At 39.4% G+C, this 15000-nt stretch overlaps 1 protein-coding gene across 7 annotated transcripts in view; it reads left to right on the forward strand.

Moving 5' to 3' along the window:
• The window catches only part of LOC138015745 (uncharacterized), a 24961-nt gene that overhangs the window by 467 nt on the left and 9494 nt on the right, over positions 1 to 15000 (forward strand). Inside the window, exons 1-16 of one of the 7 annotated variants that reach the window (XM_068862852.1) lie at positions 176 to 290; positions 1147 to 1840; positions 2787 to 2927; positions 5000 to 5167; positions 5363 to 5503; positions 6416 to 6567; positions 7429 to 7628; positions 7721 to 8418; positions 8510 to 8650; positions 9545 to 9712; positions 11800 to 11940; positions 12092 to 12243; positions 12370 to 12569; positions 12661 to 13358; positions 14166 to 14306; positions 14442 to 14609. In XM_068862852.1, coding sequence (XP_068718953.1) covers positions 1154 to 1840; positions 2787 to 2927; positions 5000 to 5167; positions 5363 to 5503; positions 6416 to 6567; positions 7429 to 7628; positions 7721 to 8418; positions 8510 to 8650; positions 9545 to 9712; positions 11800 to 11940; positions 12092 to 12243; positions 12370 to 12569; positions 12661 to 13358; positions 14166 to 14306; positions 14442 to 14609 — 3996 coding nt within the window. In that variant the 5' untranslated portion in view covers positions 176 to 290; positions 1147 to 1153. Of the gene's footprint in view, positions 1 to 175; positions 506 to 1146; positions 1841 to 2786; positions 2928 to 4999; positions 5168 to 5362; positions 5504 to 6415; positions 6568 to 7428; positions 7629 to 7720; positions 8419 to 8509; positions 8651 to 9544; positions 9713 to 11799; positions 11941 to 12091; positions 12244 to 12369; positions 12570 to 12660; positions 13359 to 14165; positions 14307 to 14441; positions 14610 to 15000 lie in introns of those variants that run through there. The other 6 variants (XM_068862849.1, XM_068862851.1, XM_068862853.1 and 3 more) reach the window with 6 other exon arrangements.

The raw sequence follows: 15000 nt of genomic DNA on the forward strand, positions 1-15000 counted from the left end.
GCGTAACGGAAGTAAACAGACGATGTAAGCGTTTGAATTAGAGTTTTTACTTAGCATGGTGTTTTCCTTGACGTTTATTTCTGACAGTAAGAAATGTACTTGGGTACTAAAGAAATATCTTAAGTCACGTTAGGTTAAAATTAGTGTGGGGCCACATCGTTGATTCAGTTATGTAAGAAAAGTGTCGCGTGCTAACTGCTCGGATTACTTCCGCCGTTATGCAACTAAGGAATTTCACGTGCGGCGCTGCCTAGTTTTTTCAAGACGCTTTCTGAGGACTTCATTATTCGGTGAGAAAGTGGTGTGATGATCCCAGCAGAGCTCGTCCTCAAAATTAATTAATGTGAGGAAAAAACAGCTTTCCTTGGTAGCTGCATTTTATGTAAATGAGCCCATGCAATTCCTTCTAAGTGATGAATATTTAGCTTTGAGAAAAACCAGAGCAAACATACGTAGGTGTTCTTGCCAAATTGGAGATTTCCTTTGCTATTGTCTTTACAAATGGGTATGCTATTGTCTTTGTCTTTGAAAATTTCCGAACCATGTCTGTGATCACCAGCTTACATTTGGGCAACCATGCCTAGACAGAATTGAATATTTATGCTTTGTAAACACATAATCATGGTAGTGTGTAGACTAAAATGAAAACCCTTTGCTTTAACCAAACAATTGTATTTACGTGTTAGCTGATAGGAAAGGGAAATCTATTTCCTTTCAACACATGCATGCAATACCAGTTGGGTGCGGGGATGGAGCAGTGGTGACAGCACTCGAGTCCCACCAATGCGGCCCGTTTTCATTTCTCAGACTTGGCGTCATATGTGGAGTTTGTTGGTTCTCCACTCTGCGTTGAGAGGTTTTTCTCGGGTACTCCGGTTTTCCCCTTTTCTCAAAAACCAACATTAATATATTTTTACGTGGTTTGAGTTGATTATTAATTTCAGTTGACAGTGTTCCCAATATAATTAGTGCTCCTGCACTAGAAGGACTTGATACTTAAATATAGTTCCTTTCCTTTCCATGTCTAGTTTCCTGCTTGCTACTTTTTTAGCTTGCCTGCATTATTTCTAAAGATTGGTCATTCTATCGCTAGATTCTGTTTTACAGTTTTAAAAAACATCTACGTGTAATAATTTCTTTTTACAGTGAGGTGATGGATGACACGAAACCAAACACAGCACTTCACTGGTTCCGCAAAAATTTACGGCTTCATGACAACCCAGCCTTGTGTGAGGCAATCAAAGGAAGCGCATGTCTTTTTGCCGTGTACATTCTACCACCTGTTATCCCTGATACAAACATCTCTGCAAACCGATGGAATTTCCTGATTGAATGTTTAGAGGATTTGGACCACAGTCTAAGAAGCATTGGTTCTAAACTGCTTGTTGTGCAGGGATACCCTGCTGAAATCATACCCAAGCTGATCGAATGTTTGCACATCACCAAGCTAACATTTGAGAGTGAGAGTGAGCCATTTAGTAGACAGCGAGATGCTGTTATCACTCATCTTGCCGAGAGTGTGGGAGTGAAAGTGGTGTCTTGTACTTCACATACTCTGTATGATGTTGACGGTGTCATAAAGGCAAACAACAATGAGACCCCAAAGCTATTTGACAGCTTTCTTGATGTTGTTTCTACCTTGGGTCCACCGGAAACGCCTGTGGGAACAGTAAGTCATGATATGCTGGCTTCCCTTTTGCCCAAAAAGAACATGTTTGAGGACTGCCGCATACCATCAGTCGAGGATCTGGGCATTGAAAGGTCCAAGGGTTCATGCCAGGAGACTTGGCCTGGTGGAGAGTCAGAGGCCTTGCGGAAGTTAGACATATTCCTTCAAGAGGTACCTGTACATTTATCTATGCTGCATGTTGAGTGGAAGATTTGTAGAGCTTTCTGCTACTATTATAGAACCTCTAAGACATGGGCAACTTCTTATAATGAAAGAGAGAACTGGCTGCAGAGTGTAGGGTCTTGGGTATAAACCTCAGCTAAGATAAACCTAGAGATATATCCTTTTACCCCTGAAATGGACCCTATTGACAAGTAAAATCTTGTGGTGTTAGACAGAGTAAAATCTGTCAGTGTCACCCTTAGAAGGCAAAGGGTGAAACGATAACATGACTGTAGAAGCCGACTCTTTGACTGGTAAACTTAGACCCCCTTTAGTCACGGTTCCTCCCAGCTTTTGTGGAAACTGTGATTTCCAAGTGATTCAGACTCAAAGAGCTTTGGCACTTTATGAACACTGCAATTTCATACCATGCATAGCCAATGAAGTTTTGACTTCTCTATGATCAGCATTTTCCACTTCGTATTCTCTTGTCATCCAGTGAAAAAAGAAAAAAAAACAAAGACAAACAAAACCCTTGGCTTAATTTAAAGTGCACATGAAATAAAATATTTTGTATAGATATAAAGAATCTGTTCCATAGAAACAAACATTTGACCATTTTTATATAGAAACTTTTAAAGCAACCAAAACGTGAATGCAAAGGGTTTTTACTGCAAAATCAGGGAATTGATAGCTTTCCATATACATGGCCTGCACATCACAGCTCATTTGTAATGGTTCAAAATATTGACAGTTTGCTAACTTCATGTACAGTTGGCAGCAGACAAAAATCAAATGTTGAGGCAAAAATGGTGAAAAATATTGCTGTCAATAAAAATATTCATTATTTATGTTTGCATCAAACAAGATCTGAGTTAAAAGCATTTGAGTGGAGATGGTTGGCTTTGAACAAATCTGTCTACGTGTATTTATTGTTCACCTGTAATGTTTTTAGATGGTGGATGTTGATTTCCAAGTGGACTCTGCAAGTGAAGTATTCCTTCATGGATTCACAGACAGGCTTAGTCCATACCTTAGATTTGGGTGCCTCTCTCCAAGGACATATTACCATGCTTTGTCAGAAACATACCAAATTGTATGTATACAGTCATGCCATTCGTGTTTTTGTAGGAGTGTACGTAAAGTTATAGTCTTATTTTAATTGTCACTTATCAGTGAATGGATACTACCATTTGTGTCCATCCTTGAAGTGTGACTAATTTTGCACGAAGCTTTACCTTTAAAGCATTAACAGTTTGTCTGGTTATGTGTCACTTTTGACCAATGAAACATTGGCGGTTACGTCGTGAAATTGACCATGTTTTTGGCAGCATACCAGCATGTTTAGTTCACACATTCTTGAAGTTTTCATGTTTTCTGTGAGAGTGGAGATTATGAATCTTCCATGGAGTCTGGAAGAGTTATAAACATCTATCTCTTGTGAGTTTCCAAAAAGACAAAATATGGAATTTGGTATGCTTTACCAAGAGGAGATACCTGCTGAAACCAAAGTGAAACTAGAAAGATTGAAGGGGAAATAGTTCTGTGTCTTCGGCATTCTACACACACATTCTTCTGTGTTTTAGGAGCAACTCCTGGATGGTAATTTATCTCTTCCAAACTTGTAAACTTTGAATTTTTTGTCTCCATTGCAAAACTGGCAGAGACGTTGTAAGGGCGGTCAAGCAAAATCGGAACGCTCTAACGAAAAACCTGAAAACTTTGAGAGCATGTGAACAAAACATCCTGGTATGCCGCCAAAAACGTTGTCAATTTTAAGACATAAACCGCCCACGTTTCATTGGTCAAAATTGACACATAACTGGACAAACCATTGACATTTAAAAAGTAAAACTTCACGCAAAATTTGTCTCGCTTCAAGGATGGATGCAAATGGTAGTAATTTATTATCATTCTCATTTGAAGTATTTGAACAAATCCCACTAGCAAACTAATTTTACTACATGTACAGTAACTCCAATCTTGCTGTCAAGAATATAATTTGAACATTAGGCAAGAAAGCTCTCTCTAGCATTCTACTCTGTTGCTGACACTTAATAGGCCACTTGCACTAAGAGGTCTCGTGACCATTGCTTCCTTTAAACAATGAGTTGGAATCTTGCAGATGCAAAAAATTGACAGAGCACATAAAAATTAGCTTACACCCGAAATTTGAGAGGAAACGCATTTAAGGAAGATATTTTATGGCACTTCGATTTTTCAACAAAGCAGTATGATTTGCATTGGCCACCATGTTGGAGGGCATACTCTTGCCCTCCAATATGGCGGGCAAAACTACTTTTTGCTTATATCTTGTTAAACGTTTAATAGTTACGCTCAGATGTGCTGTAAACGTTAGCACATAATTTTTTCAACATCCTCCTTGAAGTTTAAGTGCAAAGCTTGTGTTCAAAAAGAAGTAATTCATAATTTTAAAAATCACATTTCGGTCACGTGACCAGCGAGAAAGTTACTAATTTTAAGAAAATGGTGCAGGTTTGAAAAACCAAATCACTATTATTATGTTTAAGATATGACCCACTAATCGTTTTTCGAAGGCAAAATCATATAGCTTTCATTTTCATGAAAACTATGTCACTTGACCTCTTAGTGCAAATGGCCTATTCCATGGATCATCAATCTTGGAGAGGGTCATAATTGCATCATAATTCATTTGGTAGCCATTCAAATACGCTGGCAAAATCTATTCAATTACCAGTAGCCTTGATAAATACATGTACCTTGTGGGCAATTGCCTGTCTTAAATTTGTTTAGCCATAATCTGATGCACATTTCTGCCTTAAACATTTCCATCATAAATTTTCTGTTTATGTTGCACAATTTAACAACTGCATCGGTAAGTGGAGGTTGGGTACCTGTTACATGTCCAGGGGATTCCACTGGAGGCCAATCAGCGAGCCAGCCCCTCGACCAAGTAATGCTCCCATGGCCAGCAATTCCTGCAACCCTGCAGCTGTGTGCTCCTCAAGAAAATAGCAGCATGTTAGTCATAAGACAGTTTGTTTTTCCACTTGCATAGGAATGGATAAGGCAGAAAATGTTACTTTTTGTCATGCACAGCTTGTGGTCTGGGTATGACTTCCCATTGCTAGAGTTATTAATTTGTGTTAAATTTGTGGTGAATGTTTTATTTGAACTATTATTTAGGCAAGAAATCAAAAGCCTCCACTGTCACTGTTCTCATGGCTTTTGAGGAGGGATTTCCATTTTGTCCTCGGTAGCAACAATCCAACTCTGAACCAAAGGGAGAATAACCCATTGTGCTTGCAAATCAACTGGGAAGAAAATGCTGTTGCTGTAGAGAAATGGAAAATGGTAGGTGGATATCATCATCGTCATCACCATTTTCTTGCTACTGTGGTTTTTATCTATATAATGGTCATCATCATCATCATCATCATCGTCACTGGAAGTACCATACCATCTTGACAATCACTATTAAGTGGTATTAAATACAGCTTCATGATTGTTCTTGATGGTGATGTCTATTATAATATCTCTATCCTTCAGGGCAAGACAGGCTTTCCATTTATTGATGCCATTATGCGGCAGTTGCAACAGGAGGGATGGATTCCATCCTTAGCGCGGCAAATTGTTGGGTCTTTCCTGACACAAGGTTGCATGTGGATCAGCTGGGAGGAAGGCTTCAAGGTGAAAAATATTCAGATTTGCAAGTGAACATTGTGGCCCCTAATATTGTAGACTGTAATGATGTGTTAGACAACCAAAGCTTTGGGTTGTGTTGTACACTGTACCTCATTGAGCGAGCTTCAGGATTGGCCACAAGAACAATAGAATGAACAAAGATAATAATGGATTTAGCACAGATAACAATAGGAAGTAGGACACTATACAGCCAATGAAATATAGTGTTCAAAAAGAGTTACGACCCTACCCAAAGCATTGCTTGTTAAGACTTACAAGTAAGGTCGAAGATGTTCCTGGTAGTTGTGAAGTCAGAAGTTGTATCAAAGAGATCCGTATTCCCCACTACAGTTTGAGGTCTGTATACAATTTTATAGTCATTTTAAGAAACCTTTAAATACTAATGGCTGATATGTAACACAGCATGAAAGTTATGGGTGGAACTCTGGGTAGACTCAGAGTCTTCAGATGATCAAAGAGAAAGGGCAGCCTTAGTAATTTCATCAAATTCATGTAAGGACTGTAACCCTTTCTTACAAAGATTGCCTTACGAACATAAGGATTTCCCTGGATGTTTTCTGACCACATCATTGTTTGCACTTGATTTTTCTAGTCAAAGACAAGAACTTGTTTATTGTGCAGAGAGGTACCGGTATATTTATTGTGAGGAACAGCATTACATGTAGTGTCCACATCCTTATCTGGTGATAGAATTGTGCACTAATCTTCACCGAATGTGCAAAAAGTGGTGGTTAACAAAAGGTAAGTATCAGGTGGACAGTTCTTTTGGCCAGAAAATTGCCCTCTTCTGCAACAGCCACATGAACTTTTGGGTGATTGCCATAGGTTACATTTGCTTACTCTCTGTCTTCACTGCAATTGATTGAATGAGCTGATAATATTACTACACATTATCAGGTCTTTGGAGAGCTGCAGTTGGATGCTGAGTGGAGCCTGAATGCAGGGAGCTGGCTGTGGATTTCTGGAAGTGCTTTTGATCAAAACAGATTGCCTATCTTTTGCCCTGTTGAAACTGCGAAGAAGATAGATCCAAAGGGAGAGTACACCAGGTACAACTGTATAATAATAACGACATTGAAGTTGACAACTGTACATTTATGTAAATAACCTCATTTAAGGTGATTCCCTGGTTTTGCATTGCACATCCCTACTGTGTATAATTTCTGGCGTCATTGGTGCGAAAAAATGGTGCTTTTTCATTGACGCCCAGCTTAATCTCTCAAGGAATGGCTATTATCTCCTGAACAAGTATGGTGACCCCCATTTTTTGTTTCATATTTTTGATGGGAACGGTGTCTTCACGCAGTTGTAAAAAAATCAGCACAAATCTATGGCCAGTTCTTTGGCAATTTCATAAAATTGTATTCTATTTTGGAGTGTGAAGTACTCACAAAGGCATTCAAATACATTTTTGAGGTACATATGTGAATTGACCATAGAACGACACGAGGCTCTGCGTTACATCGGGGATTACATTTATAAAATTGAGCTAGTCTGATTTGTCCAATATTGGGATTGTGTGGCAATTGCCAAAGTGGCTTAAATAGCTATTGATATATTTGTCAGTGTCGTACCATGGGAACAAGTTCGGTGACCCCCCTTTTTTATCATAGTTTTATCATCTCCTTAACATGTAACAACGCTGTGCAAAGTTTACACTGTATGGCAAGCTTTATTTCTTGGGAATCACCTTATATTAAACAACGTAATTGTTTTACAAACAATCACATTGGGGACAATCTATTAGTAAATAAATTTCTGAGATAAAATTAATGTGTACAGGGCATACAGTGGAAACTAGGTCAGACACATTTAGCATTGCTTATCTCATTGGTTTTGGCATTGCCAATGTGGAAACAGCGATGGCTATTACAAACAACCAAATAAAAACAATGTTTCTCCCCATGCAGGAAATATGTACCTGAAGTTAAAGACCTGCCCACGGATTATGTCTTTGAGCCTTGGAAAGCACCAGAATGTGTACAGCAAGCTGCTGGATGTTTGCTTGGTACACACTATCCATTGCCTGTAGTTGACCATGAGGAGCAAAGGAGAGTCTGTGTACATAGGCTAAAAGAGCTAGCTGAGAGCATTGGTGAGAGCGTTGGAGGTATGTTAATAGTTTAGAGATGGTGTAGGCTGGATAATATCCACACATTATAGAAGAGCCAATGTGCCTCATGGTTTGTGTTTCTTTTATAGTGGATGAAAGAGGACACACAAGTGTGCATTTGTTTAGAAAAGACCTGAGGCTGCATGACAACCCAACACTCCGTGCCTGTCTTGAAGACAGCGGTACATTTTACCCCGTGTATGTACTGGACACAAAAGCAGCAAGGGAAAGCAAGATCTCTCCCAATCGCTGGAACTTCTTACTTGAGTGTCTAAGAGATTTGGATAATCAACTAGCTGGGCTTGGATCACGTCTGTTTGTTGTACGTGGGAGGGATGTGGAGATCCTGCCAAAGCTGTTTGCAGAATGGGGAGTGACACGCCTTAGCTTTGAAAGTGATATTGAACCATTTGGTGCACAAAGAGATTCTGTGATCCGGCACATAGCTGAGGAAGCTGGAATTGAAGTGTTAAGCAAAACATCTCATACGCTTTATGAGCCAGGGGACATTTTACGTGCAAATCGTGGCATTGCACCCATGGTGTTTGAAGACTTTGTTGGAGTTCTGAAAGAGAATGGGCTGACAGTTCCCAGTCCAGTGAAAGAAGTGGACAGACAGTTGTTTGGATGTTGTGTTACACCTGTCGGTGCAGATCACCAAGCCAACTTTGGAGTACCTGAATTGAGTGATCTTGGAGTGAAGGACATCCAATCGGTGACAAGTGCATATCTTTGGAAAGGTGGAGAACAAGAGGCCCTGAGAAGACTTGAGCTATTGCAAAAAGAGGTAAATGGTGAACTTCTGAAGGCAGGAAACTTTTTTAGCTTATTTATAAGGGCAAATTGGGTTATAGTTTGCCTTTCTTTTTTATGTGCAGCTTGTGAAGAATGACTTTGAGGAAGAGCCACTGAGTGGAGCGTCGATGTCTTCATCTGCAACTCATCTCAGCCCCTACCTACGATTTGGATGTCTGTCTTCAAGAGTGATGTGGCAACGCATTAATGACACTTACTGGAAGGTGTGAATCTAGCCATCCATTATCTAGACAATTGCCTTAATGCATTTGTGTTAGAGTCTTTCTGAATTTGCATGGCTCTGCATAAGGATTGCATTCTCTAAAATGTTTGCTTCATGGGTCAGTTGGTGGAGTGTCACATCTGTATCCAAGGGGTCATGGGTTTGAATACCGTTGTAGCCACCTGACTTTTTACAGGTGTCCATAAGAGACATTTGCTTGCCTGGAAATTGTCCAGATAAGTGTGAGGATCACTTCAATCTCTCATTGGTCTATAACCCGTTCTTTATCGACGGTGCCGACTAATTCAAAGGTATTTTTGTGCGGTTTACTGAATGTGCGGGAAAAGCAGATCTTAGTAAGTGTTATTGAAATCCAAAAAGGAAATTGGGGGCAACCACGCATTTTTCGAAGATAATTAATCAACAATATTAATGTAAAAAGTTTTAAAATACAAGGCAATGTATGGTGTTGTTTTCCAAATTGAAGCTCAGTCATCTCTGAAAAATGCATAGTTAGCTGCAATTTTCTTTTTGGATACCAAGATCACTTGTTAAGTCCTGCTTGCTCCGCATAGTTTTGAAACGCGCAAAAAAATCCCTGTATTAATAAGCACTAGCAATAGGAAATCCAAGTATCTTGAGATGCGCAATAACAATGGTAGGCACCGTCCTTAACCCATTGATTCCCAGGTGTTCCCCATTGATGAGTAAAAATAATCGTCTGGCGTTAGCGGGAGTAAAAATATCAAGTCTGGCTGGGTTAGGCTAGTTTAGGTTTCAAAGGGTTAAACATGCATGCCTTTCAATGATTTTGTTTGTTGTGTGTATGTTTTTGGGAAGAACCATTTCAAATAACATAATAATTATAGTTATCGTTAAATGGATTTCTGAACAGGCAAAGGAAAAAATGCCTTCACTGTCCTTGCACGAGCCTCTCTTGGTTCGCGAGTTTTTGTTTCTGATGGGCTGCACCAATCCAAGCTTGCATAAAATGGCTGATAATCCTGTGTCCTGTCAATATCCTTGGGAGGAAAACCCAGAGGGGCTTCGCAGGTGGAAAGAGGTTTGTACACGAGAGATACATTCAACTGGCAAGGGCTATTAATTTTTAGGATGCTTGAGAAGGCAAACCTTGAGAGGGATGATATGTCCAGGAATTATTGTCTTTGTCTCGCCTAGTAAATACCTAGGAATGAAAAGCAATCAATTTTGATCTTCTAAATGACAAATGAAATTAAAAGCAGAGGCTTCAGCTGCCCCCTTGGACAATTGAAATGTCAGGCATTAGACAGACTAAGTCGGAAAAGGGTTAAAGTGCTTATCAATCACTGGATTTCAGAGAGAGTAAGTGATTAATGTTGCAATGTAGTAGTATGGGAATTTATAAAAACAAATTTTTGACCTTATTTAGGAAAAGGGGGATTAAGGTGAATAACAAAAAAACGCGAAAAAAACGGAAAAGCTTTACACAAACGACGCGTTTAAATGCTGTTAATTTACCTTTAGTGAGCGCATAATTAAATGGCTGCTTGCTATAAATTATATTATTATTGGGTGTCATCTGGGGTTAACTGTGATTTATTTAAAACAATGCAGCTCGACAAACCATCGAAATCTTGATTGTTTTAGTCGTTGCAAGTACTCGGAAAAGAGAAGAAATGCGAATTAGTCCAACCTAAATTGGCGGCGTTCTCTGAGGAACAAAACAAAACACTTACTTAGCGACTCTAACGGTAAATCATGAGCATAAACAATAGAAATTTGTGTCAAATGAAGTGAGGAATGTACAAATGAATTTTCAAGATGGTATTAAGCACAAGTTTGCTTTGATGTGTACCCTGTGATTACCGAGGGTCATCAGTAGTAGGTTTCTCTTGCCATGTGCGGTCCTGTTGTAGAAATGTAAAACATAAGTTTGATTGTTGAATGCTGTTCATCTTGGTCTTAGTAGAGTCGCAAACACTTATAAATCAATCAAATAAAATTATGCATTGGGGTTACCAGCTGAGGCATTCTTCACATGCAAAATTTACCACCATTTTTCCTTTATTCATGTTTGATCAAGGCAGTTGACATAGCGGCTGTCTTCCGACTCTGAGCAACGACCCCGGCGACGACCAAGGCCCAAGTAACCGAACGAAGATAAAAGAACTCGTACCATCATGAGAGAGCTCAACTAAAGCTGCATATAAAGTGTTACGTTCAAGCCATTAGAAAAGAAATTGATCGATGACTCGCTATTTACCGCTTAAAAGGAATAAACTGATCTACAGATTTGTCGCGATCAGTCACGCAACCTTTTGAAATTTTAGACTTTTTGGTCATTTAGTACTTGTCAAAAGGATACATCAGTTTGTTTAATTTCCTGTTTGTTTATGATTTGCGATAATGAAAAGGGGTTGAATAGGCAGATAGTGAAGCGCCAAGACACAAGCACGATAACTTGCAACGATATGATAGCCCTTTCAAACCTCTGAAATAACAAAAAAAGCAAAGCTCATACTTCTCTGAACCCATCCAACCTTCCCGAAACATTCGCGGGTGATTTGCAGTTGGCAGAGGAAACCTATTTCATGAGCGAACGAGAGCAGATATATTCAGCGTCCTCGGCCAAAGCCTCAACTTCGAGCCATTCTAAATCACACCGGAAGGTACCGGTCACAAAGATAGCGAAAAACGGCTCTTGCTTTCGTTAAATCGTTCGCTACTTCTCTCGCAGTCCGACAATAATTATATTATTATAGCGACAACTAAAAGAATTTGTAACAAATAAATTAAGACTATCCGATGGAAAGCCTGTTCGTGAATACCAAGAAAGTTCCGAAAAAATCAATTCGCTGATCAGAAAAACCGGTAAATACTCTAAACCGTTTAAACGTATACAAAATGCGTTTCCACCCATTTCGACGAACGCGATTAAACGCGTTAAAACATTGTTTTCTAAATTCACCTTAATCCCCCTTTTCCCAAATAGGGTCACATTTATTTAAAGTAGAAAAATCTCTAGTATAATTTTTTTCTTTGTAAAAAAACAAAGGCATTGAAACTGAGTGTTGATTCAAGATAATTATTATAACATACATGGCAGCTTTCCAGGGTGTGGAACTTACATGTACTAATCATTGCTTACATGATTTTGTGTTTCACTAGGGTAAGACAGGCTTCCCATGGATCGATGCAGTGATGAGACAGTTGCATGAAGAGGGGTGGATTCCTCATTTTGCTCGGCAGGCTGTGGGATGTTTCTTGACCCGAGGTAGTCTTTGGATAAACTGGGAGGAGGGATATAAGGTAGGAATGATTCAGCATTGAAATGACTCTTGCAAAAGACTGTTTGCTATACCTTTGATATTTTGAGGAATTTTGTGGGGGAAAAACCTTTCTTCTAAGAAGTGGACTTCGAGAAAACGTTCAGTGCTAACAGGTGAAATTTGATTTTAAGGTGTTCGATGAGCTCCAGTTGGATGCAGAGTGGAGTCTTAATGTTGGAAATTGGTTGTGGCTGTCAGGAGGAACCTTTGTGAAAGGTCATGTACCATGGTTCTGCCCGGTTGAAGTCGGAAAGAAGATTGACCCAACTGGAGAATATGTCAGGTGATGGCAATGGGGATTTACATTGGTTTTAAAACAAAGCAATTATAATTGTTGTTGTTGTGTGAACTCTGTAGTATGAATAAGGAGCATTAATATTCTTTTTGTTCTTCATAATGTTGACTTTAGGAAATATGTGCCTGAAGTCAAGGACATACCAGTGGAATATGTGTTTGAGCCGTGGAAAGCTCCAGAATCTGTACAGAAAGCTGCTGGATGTTTGGTGGGTAAAGACTATCCATTACCTGTAGTTGACCATGAGGAGCAAAGGAGAGTCTGCGTACAGAGGCTAAAAGAGCTAGCTGAGAGCGTTGGTGAAAGCATTGAAGGTATGTTAATAGTTTAGAGATGGTGTAGGCTGAAGAGATCCACACATTATAGAAGAACCAATGTGCCTCATGGTTTGTGTTTCTTTTATAGTGGATGAAAGAGGACACACAAGTGTGCATTTGTTTAGAAAAGACCTGAGGCTGCATGACAACCCAACACTCCATGCCTGTCTTGAAGACAGTGGTACATTTTATCCTGTGTATGTACTGGACACAAAAGCAGCAAGGGAAAGCAAGATCTCTCCCAATCGCTGGGAATTCCTACTTGAGTGTCTAAGAGATTTGGATAACCAACTGGCTGGGCTTGGATCACGTCTGTTTGTAGTACGTGGGAGGGATGTGGAGATACTGCCAAAGCTGTTTGAAGAATGGGGAGTGACACGCCTTAGCTTTGAAGGTGATATTGAACCATTTGGTGCACAAAGAGATTCTGTGATCCGGCACATAGCTGAGGAAGCTGGAATTGAAGTGTTAAGCAAAACATCTCATACGCTTTATGAGCCAGGGGACATTTTACATGCAAATCATGGCATTGCACCCATGGTGTTTGAAGACTTTGTTGGAGTTCTGAAAGAGAATGGGCTGACAGTTCCCAGTCCAGTGAAAGAAGTGGACAGACAGTTGTTTGGATGTTGTGTTACACCTGTAGCTGCAGATCATCAAGCCAACTTTGGAGTACCTGAATTGAGTGATCTTGGAGTGAAGGACGTTAGATTGGTGACAAGTGGATATCTTTGGAAAGGTGGAGAACAAGAAGCCCTGAGAAGACTTGTGCTCTTTGAAGAAAAGGTAAATGATAAAATAATACGTATATAGGTAATCAAAATAATGTTTATGGCTTGATTTATATTTAGGCATGCCTCAAAGCGGAAGTCCTTGATTATAAATATTTTGTTTTCAGATATTTCTTTAAGTAGTCAGCTTACCATATATATACAACTAGTCCATCCTGGTCATTACTGTAAATAATAATAATGATTATTATTAGTCTACTTTTCACTGCTCTCTCTGTCTCTCTTCACCGTTTTTCATCACCATTATTTGGGCTGTTTTCTCTTGTGTTCGTGCTTGCCCTTTCGTTGGCTGCTCGTTTCTTTGTCCGGGCTCTTTCTTGCTCTCTCTCTCTCTCTCTGTCCTGTTTTTTTTGTCGCAGATATTTTTACCTCTCAGTCGCTTTCTTTCATTTTGATCATCGCTTATTCGTCACCTGCTTACTGGTTTTTTTTTCTCTCTGTCTTTTTTTCTTCTTTATATACCTAGTTGGGTGACACATTGAAAACCGGTAGCTTGTTTTTTGGTTGCCTTTAAAGTTTTTGTTTGTTTTACTAAAACGTAGTGTGAAATGAAGTATGCTGGCCATGCAACTTCCCACCTAAAAACGTTGGTTACAGCATTGCATCATTTCATGTATTGAACATGAAAAGTATGGATGGATGGTCACATGATGACGTCATAACTAAACCAAACTTTCTTGCATCGATGGGTTACCATCTTAAACCATGGTGCTCTGTGTGGTTGCCTTTGGTGCGCAGAGCTGTGCTATTAATGGGAAGTTTGGTGATAGTAGTATGTGTTTTTTTTTTTTGATTTGTTCAGCTTGTGAAGAATGACTTTGAGAATGAACCACTGAGTGAAGCATCAATGCCTTCATCTGCAACGCATCTTAGCCCTTACTTGCGATTTGGATGTCTGTCTCCCAGACTGATGTGGCAACGCACTGTGGACTCTCATTGGAAGGTGTGTCTCAGGGTTTGCTGTCAGTGCTTTAAAATTCCTTAGGTTTTATAGTGCAGGACAAAGAGTTGATGCCCTTTAATTGAATTTGGCCTTGTTGTGATGGTCTTACAGTTTGTTGTTAACGTTATTCTATAGGCAAAGGGTACAATGCCTCCAATATCCTTGTTGGAGCCTCTTCTACTTCGAGAGTTCTTCTTTGTGATAGCTATTACCAATTCAGGCTTGGATAAAATGGACAGCAACCCTTTTAGCATTCAATATCCATGGGAGGAAAACCCTGAATGGCTTCAGAGGTGGAAACAGGTACCAATAATTTTGACCTTTCATGTTCAGAACTTCTTTTTTGTTTGATATGGTTAGAGTTTGCCTCATGCAAGTTCAAAAAGTGTGAAACTTTCTCCAACTGACAAATTTATTTTCAAATTACTCAATGTGACTAGCCCAACTGTTTCAATCGATGGAGTATCCGTTAAATGTGAACTACAATAAAATTATTGACAAAATAATATGATGTTGTGACCTTGTTTGAAAATAGCTGAGGAGGTACGATTGTGTGACGAGTGAAAAGAATGTCCGTGAAGAAGGCTGGGGTGGAAATAGTTTCAGTGGCACTTTTAAAATGTCTTGACCATTTTTGAAAAAAAGTGAGAGAGATGCCCTAAGGGTAGTTTTAAAGGAAAGGAATGTGTCTTAG

Source organism: Montipora capricornis, chromosome 9 (assembly GCF_036669925.1).
Source record: "Montipora capricornis isolate CH-2021 chromosome 9, ASM3666992v2, whole genome shotgun sequence".
NCBI classification, from domain to species: domain Eukaryota; kingdom Metazoa; phylum Cnidaria; class Anthozoa; order Scleractinia; family Acroporidae; genus Montipora; species Montipora capricornis.